The 23,822-nt window shown below is 42.1% G+C and overlaps 4 gene segments (V, D, J or C); all 4 read left to right on the top strand.

Annotated features, from left to right (window-relative positions):
* Positions 1-23,822, top strand: part of LOC104674124 — an 840,972-nt gene that overhangs the window by 705,599 nt on the left and 111,551 nt on the right.
* The window catches only part of LOC104656245, a 632,938-nt gene that overhangs the window by 532,313 nt on the left and 76,803 nt on the right, over positions 1-23,822 (top strand).
* Positions 1-23,822, top strand: part of LOC104656285 — a 576,427-nt gene that overhangs the window by 497,000 nt on the left and 55,605 nt on the right.
* Positions 6,061-23,822, top strand: part of LOC104666025 — a 45,595-nt gene continuing 27,833 nt past the window's right edge. The window contains 2 exon segments of the C gene segment in view: positions 6,061-6,176; positions 6,329-6,626. Of these exon segments, the coding sequence occupies positions 6,131-6,176; positions 6,329-6,626 (344 nt within the window).

The following is a 23,822-nucleotide window of genomic DNA, read 5'->3' as shown; positions in this document are numbered from 1 at the left end:
GCAGGGCACTTGATATGGACAGAGTACTACAGCAGGCACTTAGCTGCTGCTAAAAATTACATTTAATGCAGTAATATTTTTTGTTATATCCTGTGCCATGGCTACAGGCTCTGGTCTGATGGAAGATTGGCATTTTGGCTTCTTCCTTGGAAGCAGCTGCATTGCTGTATGAATTTAAGATCCAAAATAAGCATATTACAATAAAAAATAAAAGAAGCATTCACAAATATGAGGGAAAGAAGCATTAACAGCAGTCTGAAGCTAAATATCAACATCACCCCTGCCAAGCTCTTGGCCTCATTGTAGGGGGAAGACGCTTCCATGTGCAGCAAAAAGAGAAAGAATCCAGACTGCATTTACAACTAATGAGGCTATTCTCTGAGGACAGGGCATTTGCTGATTTACACTCATTTCCTCAAGGTCCTAAAGCAAGCCCAAGAGTACATAGGCCAGTCGCTGAGACACTGAAGGTTGAGATGTGGAAGAAAGGGCCAAGAGACTGTCCCAGCAGCAGAATGCTTCAGTCCTCCAGGAAAGCTTTGGGGGAGATCTGCTCTCTTGTCCTCCTACAGCTCAGCTGAGAGCAGCCCTGGAGCCTCAGAACCACAGGCCCTGTAGTTCCTTGAGTCTGGCAAGCCCCTGAGAGACCAAATCACTGTCCTCCCCACAGAGCCAGCCCAGCACTGAGAATACCATACAAGCGAGAGGACGCTTGCCAAATAGATGCATGAATAAATGAATGAATGACTCCTCTGATGAAATTGTCCCAGGGAGAGTTTGTGGGAATACTGAAAAGGAAGGTGGTCCCCACACTGGTACCCCAGTCCTTGATACTCTGATGTGGCTTTTCAATTTCTCTATCTTCCTTTTACCTTGATTTATTTATTCTATATCAATCTATTTGTTTATTTATTCATTTATTTTAGGAATCAAGACAGACACCTTGTTGGAGCAACAAGAACTAGAGACATTTGTTCCTTTTAGAAGAAGCAAAAGTTTCCAGTGCCAACTGACAGGGAAGGAGATGAATAATTACAATATATGCTGGTAAAGAGGACCTGAGATGGCTTCCTGATTTTCGTACATCAACAAGGAGACTTCTATGGCCCTGGTCTCCAGCACACCTTTCTTGGTAGAGTTGAGAATTCAACCAGCCAATTCTTCCTGGAGATTCTCAGAGCCACATTGAGAGAGCAGGGGACTAACAAGGACTGCCCTATCCATGGTGACTCTCCTTGGCCTCTAGGTAAGTCACACACTGAAGCCTGCCCCTCCCACCCTCCACCCTGGTCAGCTAATCTAGGTTAGTGCAGGTCTAACTTAGATTACAAGGCGTGCTCTTGTGCATAACTTTGTTACCACCAACAACCACATGGGACAACGTTATCCCCATTTTATTGTCCAGGAAACCGAGGCCTGGTGTGGTAAGTGACTTGCAAGTAAGAGGAGAAATGAGATGTAAACCCAGATTCCTGAATCTAAATTCAGTGGTCTGCACTGCAGCATAGCTGCCTCTTAAGAACCAGAGTGGGCAGTGTGGAAGTGGGAATCCTCAAGTTCCCAGGCCTCTTCCAGCCCAGTCTTCTATGTAAAATTTTTCTCTTCCAGGCTTGTCTGAGCAGAGGTAGGCTGACCCCGCCGCCTGTTCCTCGTCTGTGCAAATTCAAAGAAATAGAGTGTGAATTCAAGGAACTCATTTGACGAACAGGAAAAGCAACTCTCTCCTTGAGGTTATAGGGAAATGAAGGTTGAAACATGGATGAGAAGACTTGCTAAGGTCCCTTCCACCCTCAACTCTTCCATTCTGTTCCCAATGAGGCCCAAAACACAGCTTTCTCCATCACTCTTTAATCTGTTGGTTGATTTGCTTGGTGCTCCCAACAAGCACCGTGGCCCTGAAAATAAAATATTAATTATATCCACTTTACAACCATCCATCGCTAGCCATCTGATGCTGATAGAAAGGCAGGAAGCACTCGTGGCAGTTTGCATATCAGGGTCGGGAGTTCCTTTCTTAACGCTCCTCTGTCTGGCGAGGCTAAGAGAGCAGACGTTCCTGTAATGACCTGGCCTGTCCTTAGAGCTGCAGCCCTAAGAGCTGCTGTTCTTCCTGTGGCTATAGTCTTGGCACTGAGTTCCTTCCTGCTCTTCTTTTGCTCTTGTGTGTAGCGGACCACAACATGCTTTCAGATCAGACATCCTGTGGGCAGAAGAAATTATTTCGCTTCAATAAGAATTTTTGAAGACCAGTATGGGTTCAACAGGTGCTTGGGGGATTACACCAGAGATAAGAATAGACTAAATCACACGCATGAGGCAGCATTTACAAATCAAACAACACAGTATGCAATAGCAGCTTCCGAGTTTCTGCAGAGGAGGGGCTAAGGACAGCAACCTGGTTGGAAGATGCCTCAGGAACTTGCCTTGAGGCTGTATTTTCATAGCACATAAGAATGGGAAAGACATCAAAGAATGGGAAACCTTCCATTCTAGAGAGATGGAGATTATGGAGGAGAATGGATAAAGCCCCCAAAACCACTCTTGCCTCTCCTACTAACTGTTCAAGTCTCAGGTATCATTATTTGTATGACAATGAGAAAATTAACATTGTTAAGCAATGAGCCAAGGATTTACAAGCATAATTTCATTTATTTCTCACAGAAATCCCATGAGCTGTCTTCTCCCATTTTGCAGAGTATAAAAAAATTAGTTTTTCCTAGAAATCACATGAAGGGACAGACATCCCCTTGGCAGGACCAAGGAAGCTGTGGCCTAATTACCGGCCTTGACATGAAGGAAGGACTGAGCACAAAGAACACAGCCTGCACAGGGCCGGAGGAGGGTTGGGTCCGAGGGCAGAGCCCTGGTGGATGCTTCTGCCTTCCATCTGGGCACTCCGAGACAGGCTGTGTTTTTGTTTAAGTTCCATCTTGTCCTGCCACAGGCCCAGGCCAAGCTGACTGCTCCTGACCTGGTGAAGCACTAGCCACACTCTGTCCCAAGCTCCCATCGCATCATCATCTGTCCTCTCCTGTACTGTCTTCTACCTCTGGCTTTGATTTATCGTTCATACCAGCTCTCTCTCTTAGGCCTAGAGGAAGGTTGTTTTTGGCCATTAACAATAAATTCTTTTTTTTTTTTTTTTTTTTTTTTTTTTCAGACGGAATCTCGCTCTATCCCCCAGACTGGAGTGCAGTGGCGCAATCTCGGCTCACTGCAAGCTCCACCTCCCGGGTTCACGCCATTCTCCTGCCTCAGCCTCCGGAGTAGCTGGGACTACAGGCGCCCACCACCACGCGCGGCTAACTTTTTTTGTGTGTGTTTTTAGTAGAGACGGGGTTTCACCGTGGTTTCGATCTCCTGACCTTGTTATCCGCCTGCCTCAGCCTCCCAAAGTGCTGGGATTACAGGCGTGAGCCACCGCGCCCGGCCAACAATAAATTATTAAAATTTCCTCTAACCAGTGGAAGATAAAAATCACAGTCATAAACATAATACACATTCTTGGGACTTTTCAAAATGACTTCCTGAATAATTTGAGATAGTTCAACAATAATTTTCTAGAAACACAGGCTTACTTGAGCCCGGCTAACTGCTCTTCTGATATTAATACAGCTTTAAGCCCTCTGTACTTCTTTCTGCCTGAAGGCTTTTTTTTATACATGTCCTCATTTGTTACATAGAATGTTATTTCCCTAACCATGCCCCATACCTGTTTCAGACAGGGTCCCAGCAGGAGACAGGGCACTCTCGGGGTGATTAGAGAGAGTTTAATGAAAGGGACTTTTACAAAGGTGTGGACAGGTATTATGGATGGAACTGTGTCCCCCAAGGAAAGATATGTTGAAGTCTTAACTCCCAGCACCTTAGAATGTGACCTTATTTAGAAATAGTGTCACTGCAGATGTAATTAGTTTCAATGAGTTCATACTGGAGTATGGTAGGCCCCTAATGCAATATGACTGGCATTCTATAATACAGCCGAGTGAAGACACAGACATGCAGGGAGAGAAAACCACGAGACAGTGCAGGCAGAGACTGGAGTGATGCAGGTGCAAGCCAAGCCAAAGGCCATCAGAGTTTCCAGCAAACCACCAAAATCTAGTGAGAGGCTAGAAAGGATTCCCCTACAGGTTTCAGAAGGCGCATGGCCCTGCTGACACCTTGATTTCAAACTTCCAGCTTCCAGAACTGTGAGACAATACATTTATATTGTTTTAAACCACCTGGTTTGTGGTACTTTGTTAAAGCAGCTATAGGAAATTAATACAGAAGGGTTATGAGAAGCCAAAAAGAAGGTGGTGAAACACCCAAGGCTGGCAACAAAGAACCGCTGCCATGCCAGGCCTGAAGCATGTAGGGGAGGAGCCTTTACTGAAACCTGCAGCTATGGAAGAGGAACTATAGCTTCCAGTGGAGGAAGGCACTCTCTCCTTCCCTCCAGTCTCCTGAAGGTGTCTCCATTGGCCAAAATGGGATGGAGAGCCAGTGGATGCCGCCAACTAAGGTCAGGCTCTTAGAGTAGGAAGTAGAGTGGATGTGCAGGGGCAAACAGACTCAGTCGCAACTTCAATGCCACTTCCTCTTCAGGGACGCCTTCCCTGACCTCCTGACCAAACCTGGCCTCTGTAACATGGTCTCATAATCCTTCTGCTTCTGCAGAATACTTATAGCTGCAATGGAGGAATAAATTATGCAAATCATTAAGTGATGACTGGCTCTCATGCTAGAACATAAGCTGCATGAGAGAAAAGACCATGTCTTCCATTCATCAACGGCAGACCCTGAATCCTCAGGGTCTGGCATGCAGTAAGAATGACTAGGTTTTATAGGATGCACCAAGAACCAGGCAGCCCGATAGAAAAAGGTCAAGTGTTTAAGTCCAAACAGATTGACCTCGGCAAGTTTCAAAGAGCTATAGACAGCAGACAGCATTATGTTCTGCTGGGGGAGGGGGTGCTGATTATATCATTTATAACATCAAAGAATATGCCCACCTTGAGTACTTGCTAACAGTCCTCCAAGAGCAGTAGGCGGGATGGGCAGTTGCGCAAAGTGAGGTGAGGCAGGGGTGGGTGGGGAGAGCAACTACTATGGGGTCAAGAAACTTGAGCTGCTCCTATCTGAATTTTTTTCAGGGCAGTGTGTTCCCAGTCACACTGAGGAACTTAAGAAAGCTTAGGTGAGTCCTTCTTCCACTAATCTGGGAATGTAAGTCCTGCATCCACTTGCTAATATGGAATGCCACGTTTGCTCTTGCTTTTTTGCTTACCAAGTGACCCCCTTCCCAGCTTCTGCTGCACTCTCTAGTTTCCATTATTAATTTACCTGTTTGATTTCAAAATTTCAAAGATAGACCTTTAAACTCAAAAGTGGAGGTCCCAAAAATCCTAACACTCTCTTCTTTTGAACTCCAGGTAAATTTAGCCTGTCATAAGTTGGGATGTAGTAGTGGTTTCTAAGTTTTTTACAATATTTTGCTTTGTGTAATTTAACACAAGTAAACTAAGAAGCCTTCAGAAAAGAAGACAGATGAGCTCAATAAAGATCAGGAAACTCTGGTTCACATTTGGAAGACAATGTTTCATTGGATCGCTCTTTAACACATGGGTAAATCACCCTTATCCAACTTTGCCTAGAGGGAGTTTGCAGTGAACACAACAATCATTACAACATCTTCAGTCTTTGTGCACTTACTATCGATCTCCTCATTTGATGGTTCTTTTGATTACAGCTGTAAATGTCAATAATTCTTCTTGGTATTAACTATTAACATCATCACATAGTGTCTAACATGTACATCTAATCTGAAACTGAAACAACAATATCAAATTTAACATGTAGGGCAGGAAGCAGAAACCTTGTCATCAGTTAAATAAGCTGCCTTAATCTCCTCTCAGTTGGCCTAACTTACCTGAACCACACTATTGGTCTTGAAGGTGGCACTGTCATCCCATTAACAGGCAGCAGGCCCTGCGAGCCTCCTGTGATCAGCTAGACTTCTCTGGGGAATGAAACAGCTGCTGATAGGGACTGACTTCCTCAGTCACAAGTGTTTCACAAGTGTGTTGGTTCAGAGGAGGGACCAGGCAGAAGGTGGTTGACAGGCAGAGCTGCCCCTGAGTGAGCCATGCAGAGGATCTCCTCCCTCATCCATCTCTCCCTCTTCTCGGCAGGTAAGGCAGACTCCAGAACTTTGGCCAAGCAAGACTCAGCAGCAAGGAAGCATCAAGGCTCCCAGGACCTTGTACTCCTGGACCGCGCTCCTTACTCAATGGTCTCAGCCTCCAGCCCTCACTGAGCCCCTCTCTTGTGTCTTTTCTCTCAGGAGTCATGTCAGCCATTGAGTTGGTGCCTGAACACCAAACAGTGACTGTGTCAGTGGGGAACCCTGCCACCCTCAGGTGCTCCATGAAAGGAGAAGCAATTAGTAACTACTATATCAACTGGTACAGGAAGACCCAAGATAACACAATGACTTTCATATACCGAGAAAAGGGCATCTATGGCCCTGGATTCAAGGACAATTTCCAAGGTGACATTGATACTGAAGAGAACCAGGCTGTACTTAAGATCCTTGCACCATCAGAGAGAGATGAAGGGTCCTACTACTGTGCCAGTGACATCCACCCTGCTGCAGCTCTACTTCTGAGCAGCTCAAAAACCATTGCCAGCCAGGCACAGTGGCTCATGCCTGTAATCCCAGCACTTTGGGAAGCTGAGGCAGGAGAATCACAAGGTCAGGAGATCGAGACCATCCTGGCTAACACGGTGAAACCCTGTCTCTACTAAAAATACCAAAAAAAAAAAAAAAATTAGCCAGGTGTGGTGACGGATGCCTGTAGTCCCAGCTACTCGGGAGGTTGAGGCAAGAGAATGGTGTGAACCTGGGAGGTGGAGCTTGCATGAGCCGAGATTCTCCACTGCACTCCAGCCTGGACGGGAAAAAAAAAAAAAAAAAAAGGACATTGCCATCCATGTAGAGCAGCAGTTCCAACAAGATCATGATTTTCTCTTGAATAAATAATTTAGGAAATGGGGACCAGAGAAAGCTAGTGTTCCTACCTTTCTTTCAGGTTCAGCCACTCAGCTTGCACATGCCCTCCCATGGTGCTCAGATAGGCAGCCCCCAGTGCGACAGAAGAGAAGGGAGATGGAGCCAAAGGAATGAATTGTAGCATCTACTGTGACAGTTTTCTTGGGGGCTCATAAAAGGTTTGAACACAGAGCCACAGTGCCTAGAGTATAGCATAGATTAAGGAGGCACCTTATCATGTACAACCATGGGTGACATCCAGTTTTTCCCCGGCCACATGCCTCTGAATTTACATGTTCTAGAGAAAAAGGACTGGCAATGAGGGGAGGCTCCTCTCCCTCCTTCAGATCAAATATGTACACTACCTGTCATTTTGCCCAACATGGAAGGAAAGGTTCCATCTCTAGAACTCTCTATTGTTTTGATGATTACTGACTGGATATTTTGTTTTGCTTTGTTTTGTTTTTTCGTGAGACAGAGTATTGCTCTGTCACCCAGGTTAGAGTGCAGTGGCATGATCATAGTTCACTGCAGCCTCGCACTCCTGGGCCCAAGCTGGATATGGTGTTTTGCTCTCCCTTTCTTCTCTATCTCTTTACTTCCACATGTGTTAGAAACAAAACATTGAAAAATTGCTTCCACTGGCTCTTCCTTATCCTTCTTTGGACAGCTCAATTCAACCTGCACTTTTATCTTGAACAATGTGTTTTTCCAGATTTAGATGATTGACAGGGCTGTCTACTCCAAGGCTGACCCTGTGGCAGAAATCAGCCTTCCTTCTGTTCTCATCTAGAAAATCTACCACTTACCTTATTAAATAGCCTCATAAGAACGTGTGGTGATAGATATGGTCAGTGACTTGATTGCGGTGATGGTTTCACAGATGTACAGGCATAAATTCATCAGATTAGGTACTCTAAATGTGTACAGTTTATTTCACATTGAGTATACCTCAGTACGGTTGTAAAAGTATTTGTTTAAACCCAAAATGAATTTTTTAGGCTTCACTGGACCACTTCAGGCAATGTCTACAGAAAATGTTCTTCAACAAACCCCTCTAGTCAAATATCCTGTTTTCCACAGAAGAACGAAGAGGCTGACAGGGCTTGCCACACCTACTTGGTTTCAGTCAGGGCTTTTCACTGTTTCACCAAGAGTCTTCCCAATCCTCTCTTCTCTCCTGATTCTGCCTGACCTTTCATATATATATATATATATGAATACATATATACATATAAATACATGTTTTATATATATGTTATAATATGTCATTGTTCCATGCATTTTAGTCAAGACTGCCCCCATGAGCTCTTATCATTTATTTCCCCAAACAGCTCTAAACCTTCAGAAAATCTCTCTTTTCTACTCTTCATCCCAAACTCACTCACTCTGACCTGATGCCTGATCCTAACATAGGCCTGGAACCTGCCTTCTACCTTTCTGTCCCACCCCATTGGGCAGCTTCTTTAGTTGAATGGTCTGCAAGCCCTGGATATTGGCTCTCCCCTTGGACAAAGTCGGGTTCCCAAATCGCCATCCAGATACAGCACTCTGAGCCCCATGATCTTGGAAGGGGTTTGGACCCAGCCTTACCCAGATGTATTTACACAGAGGGCCTATCACGATTCGTCAAGCCCACTGCCCACCACTCAAATCTAATTCTCCTTCTTTGAACAAGTGATAGGCAGGAAGGTGGAGTGCATCTCCAACATGGAGAGGATACAATTCTTCTCCCAGTTTGAAATCATGATTTGGAAAAAGAATGACATCTGGAAAGTTGGTTGTGCAGATGTCAAAGTTGTGGAGCCATGGTTTTCTAACACCTGCAAGATGGATTCCTAGTAAGACCCCCAGTGACTCCCTGTAACAGAGACTGGGAAGAACGTCTCTAAGGAGAAGGAGGGAAAAAATATCTGTACAAATCCATATAACTATATGCCTTCTGTATTAATAACTAATATCTGTTGAGTGCTTACTATGTGCCAGGCAGCATTCTAAGCACTTAACGTGTGTTATATGATTAATCTTCACAGCAACCCTAGTATTCATTTTCTATTCTTGTCCTTATTTTACAAATGAGTACCCTAAGGCACAGAAAACCTAAAATACTTGCCCAAAGTAGCTTAGCTACTAAGGGAGGGTGACAGATTTCAGACTCTTGATGCTGCACCAGAGGACACAGCATGTAATTTAGGGAGATGGCGGACACATAGAGAAGGCCACCTCCAGGATGTGTCAGAACCAAGGGACAACAGGGGCTGTGTCCTCACCACCAAACCTGTTCAAACTGATACTCCGTGACCATCTGTCAAAAAACTGGGACAACAGAGCAATGGTCCCAAATGACCTCTCAAGTGTTTTCTAACTCTGAGATTTTGTGATCCTGACATAAGCTTCACACTGTCTTCTAAAATCATCTGCATCTCTTCATCTATGAAATGGGGATAATAAGAGTTCTACCTTCCCTGTGTTATAAAATATATAATTATAGAAAGTAAATAAATTGCATTGCATATAGTAGCTATTTAATAAATGTTACTTATTATAAGAAAAAGCAAACTGCAAGGAAGAATAATTGAGAAGAAAGTGAACTAAATTACTGAGCACCAACAAAACGCAGCCACTTTACAGGCATGGACTCACTTATCCTATGACAACCCAGTGAGGTCGTTATCATCCTTTCTGTTTTGGAAGCGAGGATACTGTGCCTCAGAGAGGCTGGACAGCTTGCTTACAGAAGCAGAGCCAGGATCTGGATCTGACTTGAAGCCTGATTGTCCTGGCTGGCGTACTGGGCTGGGAGCTGTGGGCTGTACTAAAGAGATACCTTATCTATACCAACATCTCAAGTAAAGCATGGCTGGGAACAGGTAAGTGAAGTCTGGTCATCTTTGCTCATGCAAAGATTGCTCTTGACTCCTTGGCCAGTTTCCAGAAGAAGGGATAGGATGTGAGGTCTTCAACTTCTTCCCCCTGCCTCCTCTCCCCTTCTTTAATACACCAATTGCAATTTCGGCTTCCAAGCTGTTCTCCCGAGACGGCTCACTCCCCTGACTGAAGGAAGACAGCTACTCCTCAGCCCACTGCCAATCACACGCCTGAGCACCACCCCTAGGTCGGCAGCTTTTCTCCCAGGGTACACCATGAGAAACATGAGAAACTGGCCCACATATTCCCTCCTTCTGATGCTTGTCAAAGGTAGTCTTTTGTTGGACTCCCTTAGAGTCTCTAGAGGTGCTCATGGATTCACTGCCTTTTCCTCTCCTTCTCAGGGGCTTGCCTGGAGTGGCAACTACAGGGGTCCAGGGCTGGCAAAATGAGAGCTAGAAAAATTCCCTGGGTTTCTGTCAGGTCCATAGAGTTGGTGACTTTGCCACCCACATATATCTTTGCTGTCAAGCAAAGTGTGCAAGTTTGTCTCTTCCATTGTCACTGACTTACCACTTATACAGAGGCAGCAATGGGGCTTGAGATCTGACAGCCAGAATTCTCTGCATTCAAAAGTGAGCAAATGGGCACCAGAAAACACTGCAGTGGATTAAGATGCAGGAGCCACTTTGTAAAGAATAGAAATTAATTTCTAACCAAATGTCTCTGCTTTAGTTAGGGTCTTAGTCCACCGCAGTATCTTAAACAGTATGTACTCAATGATAAATTTTCCATGACAAGGTGAACAAACTCAGAATCAAGGCTCCTTTCCTACTCTTCAATTCAACACATTACCCTAAAATATTCATTGAAATGATAGGATTATACAGTTTTATTTTCTTGTTAGAGCTCTTTATTCATTCTTTCGGTAAATACCATCTCTCATATCTGCTTGATTTTTCTCCACAGCATTTATCGCTATTTGAAGTGCTACATATTTTACTTGTTTATATTTTGTTGTCTGGCTCTCCACTGGAATACAAGGTCCTTGATGGCAGGGATGAGTTTTTGTCTGTTTTGTTCATTGCTTTAACTCCAGCACTTAGAATAACTTTGGCCCATAACAGACACTCAATAAGTATATTAAATGAATGAGTGAATGAAATACGTATGAGTGAGTGCTATGTACCCTGCACTGAGCTGGATGCCAGGGACATAGTGGTGCACAAGGCTGGTGAGGACTCTGCTCTCATCTACCCACTACAAAAATGCTATTGACTGTAACAAGATTTTCTGAAGAGTTGATTATAGCGTACTCTGGAACACAAAATAACTTACTCTTGGGGAGCAGACATCAAGGCTCCTAAGTACATTGGATGTTAGCAGGGGCAAAATGAAGAAAATAGTGGGCTTTCTCTTTTCTCTACCTTTTCTCTCTTTTGAGTCCCAAGGGCCCCAGCCCTGAGTCTGAGGCTGTCAAAGAAAAAGCCAAACACTTCTGTTTTGTTTCACAAAGGAATTTTGCGAACCTTCTCTCCAAACAGACTTGCTGGGGCACGCTATTTCACAATGAAAAGCCGCAATAACACAGCTTCCTAAACAAAAGAGTGATTCCTAACTCCCTCTCACTTTATCACCACCACCACCAAATGATTTTGGTATTCTTCAAGAATACAGAATCCACTGGGTCTTTCTGGGCTTTTTAGCAATTTACACATGCACAAACGCATATGTTTATGAGTGGTAACAGCGTACGTTCGAGTACATGAAACACTGCAGGGACTCTCCGAAGGCGTGCCCTGGATGCCCCAAGGCTCCGAGGCAGCAGTCAGCCAGTGGAACAGCGTGCCACCCAGCATGCTCAACTTGATAGAGAAAAGACCTAGTGACAGGGCACAGGAAGTCAAGCCAACATGCAATTGCCTGTATTAATTTAAATAAAGCCAGGTTCTCAAACTCCATGTTTAAATAAGAAATCTAACAGTCATAAGTTTTCTTTTTACCTGCATGTATATGGGAGAATAGGGAAAGTTTAAATTATCCTTCTGGCTTAAGGACAAAATTGCATGAGTATTTATAACTTTCAGAAAAAGAAATGTCAGTCTAAATATATTACTAGGGCAACAAATTATTAAGAAAAAAAAAAAAACCCAAAGTACAAACTTTCGGAAATTAAAGTTGTTTTCATAGAATATAGCAGCTTTCACTCAGTAACAATTCATTAAGTACCTCGTATGTGCCAGACGCTTTTCTAGACACAATGGAAGCACAGCTCTCAGAATCGCAGGAGCTTATATTCAGTGGAAATAAACACAAAATAAAATAACTAAAATAGATGTCAGATGGAGATAATTGCCATGGAGAGGAGTAAAACAGGCTGGGAGAAGAGAGGGTTGTCAGCAGGCTTGGAGAAATTACAATTTTAAATCAGGTTGTCAAGAAGGGATACAATGAGAAGGTGACATTTCAGCAAAGGCCTGCGTGTAGGCAGGGAGCCCAATATTTGGCGTGTGGATGTTTGCTGGACTCCCTCTGTTAGAAATAACATTTTCATGCACATTCTTAAGACGCATAATCGTACCAGCTTTTCTGTAGGTTGGGGAGATAAGGAATCATTTTTTCTTTCTTATCTTGCTAAGAGCTCTTTCACAAGTAGTTCACACTTTCATTTATCAAAACCAAGCGAAGAAATGCCATTAATTAGCACAAAGTGTCTTGGGGAGTGGACACGAGGGTTTGACAGGGAAGCGGTCCTGAAAAGATCAAAACTTGCAATATGAACAGGAAGATGACAGCACTGATTATGACAAACGGAAAATGGGGCATGGCATTTTGAGCCCTTTGCCTTGAGTCTCTCCCTAGTCACGTGACCACATTCTGTGGACTGAAGAGTGTTTCTTCCCCAACCACAGAGGTAAGAATACAAAGTAGGTGATGCATTTCTCTCACTGGTCCCCAAATGACTCCACTCCAGCAGCCCCAGAAAAGAATCTGCAGCTTCATCTATACCTGCAGGTTGATGTGCCTCCCAAAAACTGTCTCACTCAATTGTGAAGCTGAAATCAATCCTGTGTTCACCTCAGTGGGGTTTTTAGTTTTTCTCTTCTGGCTTCTCCAAAAAGCCAATCATAGAGAAACCTGAGGACTATGGAGCCACTATGGAGAAGGCTGGAGTGCCTTTACCATCCCTAGCTGAGCTTTAGGGATTCACCCTCCAGGGCCTCTGCGTGTGCTGGGATCACATGGCCTAAGGTAGGCCCTAGAGTCAGTTTCCATCTTTACCTGCCACCTGACAGGAGTGAGAATTTTTACTTAGAGGCAGTGAAAGGGAAAGTTAGCAGCCCCAGGGACAGCACCAAGAAGACACAACCTGAGTGTGTGTTGTCATAAGCTCTGATACAGCCAAGGCCTCCTCGGGCATAAAGACCTCACTGTGTTTGCATAACACCTGTTATAATCGTGAGTGATCAGTAAAGGATTAACTGCCTCAGTCTTCTAAAGAAATGAAGAAGCATTTTATGCACCAAGTTCATAAATAAGCACACAAAAAACACAAAGGCCTGTGTAGCTGCCTCTGTACGCTGAAATTAGAGAACTGGTACAAGAACAATAACCCATCTCTGTAGTAAGAATCAATGTAATATCTTTGAGTTCATAGCTAGTCCATTTCTCAGCATCAAAACCATCATCTTGCTTTCTGTATGGAGGATATCCACCCCGACATATGCACACGCAGAGTGTCAGAGCAATGAGAAACCAATTATCATCAGGATCCACCTCTTCGGTTGACGACGTAGAAACTGATGAATGAAGAAATTAAGTGACTTTTCCACATCACACAATATAGTGCAGACAGGTAAAGTGATATACTATATTTCTATCTCTTTCCTCCAATGTCCTAGAAGTCAAGCGCTAAGAAAAGACAGAAAGGGTAAACCACGTGATCATGTCAAAGTGAAAGAAAAATGACAGTGGCGTGTTCTCCACTTTCCAGACAACTGCCTCCTGTCATCTTCCCCACACTTGCGATCCGTGAAAACTTTCTCATTGTTTTAACAAAAGGTCTCATGGCACAATTTAAACAGGCATTTTTCCTCTCTTAAATAGGTGGCAATGCAGTCCAGGTAGGCAAAGTGATATACAAAAATAAATAGCCTTAATCATTCACAAAAATATTAATGTGTGTCAAATTTAAAAACAATAAACTACAAATTGCCCCAACTTTGGCAAGGTCCTTTCACCTGTCTTAAAATGAACAAGTTTACAAATTTGGGCTATTAAGTTTTTGTTGTTGTTTTTCCTCCTTGAGACAGAGTATCGCTCTTGTTGCCCAGGCTGGAGTGCAATGGCACAATCTCAGCTCACTACAACCTCTGCCTCCCGGGTTCAAGTGATTCTCCTGCCTCAGCCTCCCAAGTAGCTGGAATTACAGGCGTGCACCACCATGTCCAGCTATTTTTTTTGCATTTTTAGTAGAGGTGAGGTTTCACCATGTTGGCCAGGCTCGTCTCGAACTCCTGACCTAAGGTGATCCACCTACCTTGGCTTTCCAAAGTGCTACGATTCCAGGTGTGAGCCACTGTGCCCGGCCACATGTGAGTTTTTATAAGTAAGTTCTTTTAGTAGTGAAAAAAGCATAGCCTCTGGAATCAGAAAAAATTAGAATCACAACCCCTCACTTACTAGTTCTGTGACCTTGAAAAATGTTGCTTTAACTTTTCTAAACCTCTATTCCCTCATCCATAAAATAAGGATAATAATTTCACAGAGTTATTATAAGGATCAAATTAAATAATTGCTAGTAAGTATCTGAGTGACTACAAAGTGGAGGTGCTCAATAATGCTAACTCCATTCCTTTCAGCACCCGATGGTCTGTAGTAGAGTGGTTTCACCCTCTACTCCAGACAGAAGGAGACAGAAAAGACAGAAAAGCCAGAATGGGAGAGAACATGGCCAATGGCCACTAGGGTTTTTCCAAACCAAGAAATCTAAAGTGCCTATCAGCACATTTTTCATAAAAATGCATCATCAGGAATGTTCTTCCCACACAACCTCTCTAAATCCTTTCCCTGCACTAATGATAGTGAAGGTCCCAATGGCAAGACCATCATTGGGATGGTCTAGCTCCCCAACAAGAGATGGTGTCCTCATTACCCTTCATTTGCAGAGATGAAGGTGACGCATGTCAGTGTGAGTTTCACCAATAATAACAGGGAGAGTTTTTTTTTTTTTTTTTTTTTTTTTTTTTTTTTTTTTTTTTGAGACAGGGTCTCATTCTGTTGCCTAGGTCAGAGTACAGAGGCATGACCATGGCTCATTGCAGCCTCAGCCTCCCAGGCTGAACTGATCCTCTCCCCTCAGCCTCCTGAGTAGCTGGGACTACAGGTGTGCAGCGCCATTCCTGGCTCATTTTTTAATTTTTTGTAGAGACAAGATCTTCCTATATTACTCAGGTTGGTCTTAAATTCTTGAGCTCAAGAGATCCTCCTGCCTCAGCCTCCCGAAGTGCTAGGATTATAGGCGTGAACCTTCACGCCCTGCATGAATGAATTTTTTACATCAAACCTTCTCCAACACACTTAGTTCAGATGTCTGAGACAAGAGCTGCACAAAGGAGTCTCAATCTTCAGAAAGTGCAGCCTTACCAAGCTTTATGGATGCTCTCCCAAAGGGCCTCCCTAGTCTTTAGGACACATTTCATTCATGCATCCGTTTAGGAATAGAGATCTTATACCATCCTTACAAAGGAACCTATAATATTAATTACTGACCTGTGATGAGTCAGCTGTCCATCCTCATTCTGCCCATGCTGTCTACATGGAGTTAGTTTTCACTGTAGTACTTGGCCAAGAAAAACCAAGTTTTTCTAAATGAATTCCAAGGATAAATAGCCTCATTCCAGTTCTTTGGCTTCTTCCACTAAAGAGTTATAGGGACCTGATCTAGGGAAACTGGGAGGAAAGGTCAGGGAATGAGAGCCACTGTCTTGCCAGAAATGCATGTTCCGATGGGGAAAGATAGTTCAAGATATCTGCGCCAAATCACACACTGGAAAGAAGCTGTCTGAGATCTGAGGAAATTTCCACCTGCTAAAAAGAGCTAGCAGTCTGCTGGAAAGAAAAAAATTCATTTGGGTGTCAGAACTCTTACTCTTCACTTTGTGTGTGACTGTAGACAAGTCAGTTAACCTCTTTGCACCTCAGATTCTCATCTGTATAGTAAAGAGTTCACGTTAGATGATCTCTAAGTTTCCTTCAGCATTAACAAGCTATAGGTCTCTGCCTGGCAAGAAAGAGAAGGAAGCCTCCATGGGACATAGGAGATCAAATATGAAAGATTCCCGAGATATAGGAGTACAGATTCCTGCCTAGCTAATTCCTGTATGTGACACAGTAAGGATAAAATCGAAAAAAGGAACTAAATGAAATACACTCATGATTAATCAAAGGGGACTGAAAGTCATGGCAAACCACACACCTACCTTGCATCACCTCTAGCTCACCTCCCTTGAGACACTCCTCCTCCTCTTTAATGCCTCATCATGATTCTCAAAAACTGTGATCACTCAAGGTTGAAGCTTTTAATCTCCCATGTATAAAAGGATATGCAAATAGAGTTCAGTTTCCTGTTGAGTCTCTGCCAAGGTCTTAGCCTGGCAGTTCTGGGAAAAGAGCCAAAGACCTCATATTTCTTGGCTGTTAACATTCTGCCATCTGTGCTCAAGTCAGCAGCCTGGGCTTCAGGCTGTGGTTTGTCTTTAGTCTTACACTTTCCCAAGTTTTCTGAAGGAACCCTTTAGAATGTTCCTGCAAGAAATTAAGATACAAGTGGCTCCCAAGAAACCAGACAGAGGATTATCTGGTTATATTTGGAGGCAGTAAGAAGAAGGCCAGGAAGTCTATACTTATATAGTATATAGCCACAGAATCCAAACTTGCAAGCTACTTGAAATACTGATATTAATTAAGTCTTAGGCAGGGCTTTCAATAAGTCATCTGTGTCTCCAATATGGGAGTCCCACATCATGCATATGCAGAGTGAAAAAAAAAATTCCTTGGGTACAGTACAGCATTCAAAAATTAAAGACCTGAAAAACACAAGACATCTCAGTGTGCTTCCAGGCTGGAGGCTCTGCTAAACAACAGAAGCAGAGACCGGACTAATTGTCCCCTGTATCTCTTTGACTGAACTCACACAAAACAGAATCTACCATTTTTACTCAGCACAGGATACTCAGACCCAAGTTACTGCAATGTTGTTACCAATATTCTGATTGAAAATTGTATATTCCGAGCTATGTTAAATTTAACCTTTATTAAACATGGAATTTCTACTTTTTCTGTAAGTGTCTTGTCTTACTTGTATTTCCCATCTAAAGCTAACTCCCCAAAGGGCTTTCCTGTATGTTCTCACTTCCATTACAAAGTCAATGTACAAGTTAATTTTTAAAATTTCTTTAGAAACCTTTATAAAGAGATTTCCTCCTTCATTTCTCTGTTATCCCAGGCAGCTGTCAGGAGCAAAGAGCTCAAGCCTGCACTGCCTTGGAACAAGACATCAGTAAAAGATACTCTCAATCTACTCAAAAGGCTGAGGTGGGAGGAATTGCTTGAGCCAGAGGTTCAAGACCAGCCTGGACAACTAAGTAAGGCCCAGTGTCAAAAAAAAAAATGTTATTGTTCCATACCCAATCATTCACTTGGTGTTTTCTGCAGCATTTATTTATAAATATCTCAGTCTGTTCTTAATCCTTGATCTTCTATTTTTTAAAATCATACTTTCTTTAATATCTACTCAGTGTTGATTCTCTTCAAATTTCCCACCTCTTAGTTCTCCTCCCACTTTCTCCCACCCTGAGCATTACACCTCCAACAATGATCATTCTAAGACCATTTACATCTCAATAGGGAAGTGATGTAAAACAGGTCTCCTTACTCTGTTTTGCAGGGTTTTTTGGTTGTTGCTGTTGCTTGCTTCTCTGTCCCACCCCAAACTCATGTGTGTCTGAAATTTAGCACCACCTTGCGCCGTTTGTGAGCATTTTCCTCAGAGGCTTGTCCCAGAGCAGCATTTTGAGACTGAGCCTGAACTCCACTGATGTTACGACCCTTTAAAGTGCCTGGTTCCGAAAGACGCAGGAGTTCCTGCGTAAATCCAGGTCCAGCTACTTCATCACTGTGACTTGTTTTTGGAAAAGCTGAGCTATCAACATATTGCTCCTGTAAAGGCTCAGAACTGAATCTTAGATTCTCCAGGATATATGAGTCCTCTGCGGCTCCTGGGCAGCAGTTCTATGGACTGTAAATGAGAGATGTCCAGATCATACACCTTCAATGGAAGAAAAAGCACTGTCACCTTAGACGACTCCAACTCTGTGGTCTACTTTTGTCTTCCTAATACCATACGTCATTCTCCAATGCATTTATGGCAAGCCTCATCTACTCAGAAATAACCAAGAACAAACCAACACACTCTTGTGTTAGTGTGGAGGCCCAAGATGACGTAAGTGAATGTGGCTCCAGATGAAAACCTTCCCCTCTCCAACATAAAGATGCCAAAGACTATGTGTAAAGCAAGTCCTAAATCACTCTATAGTTCCATTTGAATATATTTCCCCAGTTCTTATGCATTGCTTCTGCATACACAGAATTCAGTGATAAAAATTGAGACTCTGTCCTAGATACAGTAATTAATTCAGATATCAATGCCAATTGACTGTGTAGAGGGGAGACAATTTTGTACCAAGATTTACTAACCTCTATTTTAATGAGAAAACCAGTGGAAAAGCTTTATTCCTACTATGACTCTCTCTGGATAAATTGCTTGCCAGGAAGGGTTAGGATATTTCTGCCATGACTCTTTGGCTTCCACACCCAAAGACATTTGGTCTCCATCACATTTGCAGGAAGGATCTCCTTGTTCAGCAGTACTTACACCATCACCCTGACACCAGTAGTCAGATCTAACTATACAACTTGGGGCCTGAGTGCTGGGAAACTGTCCATACCCACTGCTGACTTGGTCTTCTCACCAGCTGCTTGATCCAACAGATGTATCTTCCTTATGAGGCATCAGAGACCCAGAATGTCCACATCCTGTGGTCCCCTGTACCCTTAACACCCCACATTTGAGTTCCTTTCCAATTCAGAAAACAAAACCTGCAGGCTTTGAGCCAATTTACAACAGATGTGGGTCACAACCACCAACTACCCAGGAAGCCTCCACCAGAGCAGGGCATGAGAATCAGCTTCGTAGCTATTCCCATACATGTGATCCCATCAATCATTTAACAACTGCTCAAAGAGAAAGACTAGGAGACTTTCTCCAGAGCATCTCCAGGGATTTAATTCACTATGTTAGAAATTAAGAGATTACTACTAAGATATAAGAAGGCTAAGACAGAGTTAAGGGAATTATTGGAAAGTTGGCATTACAAATTTACATGTACACTGGGAAAATCTGCAGCGCTACCCATAGCTTTGACATAATGCTTTCCTATACCCTGTCCTTGCGCAGCTCTGACTCCCACATCATGGTCATACTCTGGATAGGCCCCTCTCTGCATGTAGAACAATATGAATGGGGATTCTGCTTGTCAGGATATCACCACTAGTCTGTGCCAGGCCTTGCAAGAATGTCCTTGTGCTGCGACTATTTGTACGAGATGGTACCCAGGCTAATGTTCTCTCTGGTTGTCTGCTCCAGCTGGACTTCTTCCCGGACAGGGGAAAAGAAGTGTGCAGACTTTTTAAACATTTTTCCCCCAAGAAAGTGGTCTCTGATGGCACTGCCTACTGAGTAAAGCTAAGAAAGATAGGAAGAAAGAGGACGAAGTGCAAGGAGAGAAACGTTAGCGCAAGGAGAAAAATAATGATGTGGATGCAGAATATTTATAATGTGAATTCATATTAACCTGACTTCCTCAGAAAATGTCAACGTTAGTATTAGGATGTGTATTTCCTTCAGAGCTCTGAAAGAAAATATGAGAATTCAAGGGGTGCTACTGCAGAATCCACACACACACACATACACACACACACACACACACACACACACACACAAAAGTGCTTCACTGTGGCTGGAATGATGCAGAGTCTTGGCAATAGTTCAGGAAGCTGCCAGCTGTCCTCCTATTGTAAACAGTGAAGTAGGTCATCTGTGGCTCCCCATCCTCATCTGTCTAGGCCATTTTCTTGGACCCTCCTCCACATCCCATTCCTCATATGTTCTCATTCTATTTCCATCAAACTGCAATCTCAAGAAATGACCTGAAATCAATTCATACTAATGTCTGAGGAATGAAAACAGTGGAAGGCTTTAGCTTTTCTGAGATTGGCAGGGAGGGTCGCAAGTGAGCATTGCATTTTCATAGACATCATAGCCATAAGCTAAACAATGCAACAACCACAGCAGAACTTTCCAAGCCTGAGGAACACTGCCCAAAATGAAAGACAGAGGTTCGTGCTCTCTTCATATGGAGGTTCAGTGTGGATCATACACAGAGAGTCTGGAGCCTCCCACAGTGGGCACTTCTTTTCCCCTGTCCAGGAAGAAGTCCAGCTGGAGCAGACAACCAGAGAGAACATTAGCCTGACCATGGAGGAAGGCACTGCGGCAGAATTAGGACCAATGGAGGAAAAAAAATGAACGGAAAGATACTTCATTTCAATAGCAGTAATAGCTTTGTGAGAGTTGATAGCCATTCAGCAGTGAAACAAGCATCCTTGTCAGTGGGTGAGTTCAGTGGATGACTACACTGGGAAGGTTGTCTACATTGGTTGGGAGCTAAACTCAATGAGCTCTTTCCCTCCTAGGATTCATTATATACTGTATGTATATGATTACATATACAGAGTATATGTAATATATGTATAATATGTATATTACATATACTCTGTATATGTATATTATATGCACATATATTACACATACTCCATACATGTAATCATACTCCTTATACACATTTATATGCATTATATAATCAATTTTCCATGTTATTGGATATTTTTCCTCATCAATATTTTTAATAAGCTACGTTAGGATTGTGTCTAGAGGTATATTATAGTTTACTCAATCAGTTCTCTTCATGGTTGAGCATTTAGGCAGCTTCTACATTTTTCCTACTAAGAAAATTATTGTGATGAACACACCTGTACTTACAACTTTTTCACTATTTAAAATCATCATATATGTATATCATTATTTGGACCCTCTTCCACATCCCATTCCTCATATGCTGTCATTCTATTTCCATCAAAATGCAATCTCAAGAAATAACCTGAAATCAATTCATACTAATGTTTAAGTAATGAAAATGGAGGGAGGCTTTAGCTTTTCTGAGACTTGCAGGGAGGGTCACAGGTGAGCATTGTACTTTAATAGAGATAATAGCCTAAGCTAAACACTACAGCAACCACAGCAGATATTCAAATGGTATATATAAAAATATACAATTATATTTGTATAAATATATATGTAAACATATAATAAAGTAAGCTCCTATTTTCTTAATTAGAAGATTCAAATTAAGAATTTTGTCCAACTTGAACATATAAAACTTTAGGGTTATAGAGAAATCAGCCAATTCTACTTTACAGTTTTAATGTATTAATACAGTTAAACATGCGTATTTTAAAATCACATATTATGTAAAATAATGTATCAACTTTGAATACTGCTTTTTCCTTTTCATAATTCATAAAATAACTTTAAATTCTTCTTAAGCATTTCAAATCAAGGTATTTGTCACCACTAGAGCCACTTTTTTATCCTCAAATATTTTTCCAGAGTATATGAAACTCACTTTGCTAAAATGAAAATTTAGAAGCACATTAGATTTAGAAACATAATTTTAAATTGTTTGAACAATAGCACATTATTAATACCTACTTTTGAGACACAATACATACTCACATAACATTAGAATCATTGTTTTGTCATTTATCCTATAAGTGAATATTCATGATCTCCACAGCAAAACATTTCCTTTGATAGATTTGTTTAAACAATATCAAACACTTGCAATCTTGAAGGCACTGGAAGGCCCAAAAAATAGTTACCATGTTTCTGTTAAACTACTTAGTCGTCTTTTTAACTAATTCTATCAGCTCACTGCCATAAGCATCCATGAGCTAGCATTGATTGAGACCATTCCAATGTGTCCTCACTAAACTGTACTTAACTGTTCAAAGTAAAATAATTAAGTGAAAGCATTGTAATATTGTTTTTCATAATTATTGTAAGGAATCAAATATAAGGGATTTCTTCTTCTCTGAAGATCATGAACCTTACTTCACGTTCAAATAGATATAGTATTTTCTCACAGTAAATTCCCCAAAGTGGAAATAGTTGCTCAAAAGAATATAAATATTTTTACTCTTTTGACATTAACTAATTGGTTTCCAATAAAAATCAAACAATTTATATTGTTACCAACATCTTGCCCACATTGGGAGTGTCACCATTTTGAGCAAAAGCTGTAATTAAATATCTAACCAAAAAATTGTTTGTTAATACTTTACATTTTTATTACTAGAGAGTTAAAACATTTTTCAAGTCTGATAATCAATGATTAACTTTCTTCATTTGTCCTTCACCCATTTGTTTTTTAGGTTGATGGTGTTTTACTCATTTATTTGTGTGATTATAATAATTTTGTGCCTGAGTTTCACAGCATTTAACCACAATAACAGCATTGGTGAAAGGAGTTTCAGAGGTATTGTGGATGGCAGAGGGTGGTGATGGCAAAGTGCCAAGGAAAGGGAAAAAGGAAGAAGAGGGTTTTTATACTGATGTGTTTCACTGTGCCTTAGTACCACAGAGGTTGGAGTGCAGTAAGCCTTTGTTCAAAAACACCCAGCTGTGATCCGCTATGTAGGTCTCAGCATTGGAAGAGTCCTCTGAGTGTCATGGGAAAATAATATATGAGTTTTATTGCCCGTGTCCCAACTATTTTGTTTATTTCACATTGGTCTACTGCAATAGTTTCAGAACGTAAACAAGTATCACCTATCACCAAAAGCATCAGTGATAAATAATTCCAACCACTCATTTCAATATTTACTAAATATACCCATGGCACTGAAAAGAGAATATAATGGAAGAGTAAAGGAGTTGGGACTAATTGTGACTGAGTACCTGAATAGTAGGCTACACACTAGGTATATGATGAACCAAGAAGTTGAACCCAAATCTAAGTAACTTACATAATCCCTTCCTTCAAAGAACTTAGTGTCCAGCACAAGGCAAGTGTTCAAGAAAGAGCTTGTTGTGAATTGAATCCATTTCATTGGAATACAGCATCCTTGCAGAGTTCCAAATTTTTTAAATAATGTGTTTCTAAAGACCATTGTCTTTAGAAAGACCAGTGACCAAAGACCTTAGACCACTGGTCTAAGGGCCATCTGGAAGCAGATCCCCAAGGTGAAATTCTGACATTGAATGCCCAGTTCCTAACAGGTCATGTGCCTTGTTCTGATGAGAAAACTGTCGAATGAGGGAGTAGCAGTGGCATGAAGGTTGTTAGTAGGTAGCATGGGCCAAATGGCCCAGTGATGTGGTGAAAAGTGCACTCCTCCAAATAAGACCCTAGTTACTAGAAAGTCACAAGTAGGTAAACAGATGCTGGGAGAGACAGTTTTTGTTGGATAAAGTCAGCAAAGAAAAGCTTTTAGAGGAGACGAATCCTGAGCAGGTGCCTACAGATAGTGACAGCCCTAGTGCAACTGGGAATATTACGGAGAGTGAAAGAATCTCCCTCTCTAATGCCACCAAGAAGTCCCTTCACCCCAGAGCAAAGACATAACCTATCTCCACCCAAGTGAGCTATGTATTTTTGAAATATATCCCCTCTGAACTAAACCACTTTTCTGTTCACTTCAGATCAACCAGTGTGAATACCATAGATCTGAGAGCTTA

The sequence above is a fragment of the Rhinopithecus roxellana genome, chromosome 5, assembly GCF_007565055.1.
Source record: "Rhinopithecus roxellana isolate Shanxi Qingling chromosome 5, ASM756505v1, whole genome shotgun sequence".
NCBI lineage: Eukaryota > Metazoa > Chordata > Mammalia > Primates > Cercopithecidae > Rhinopithecus > Rhinopithecus roxellana.
Note: the sequence above shows the minus strand (reverse complement) of the source record. Positions and strands in the feature narration are given on the sequence as shown.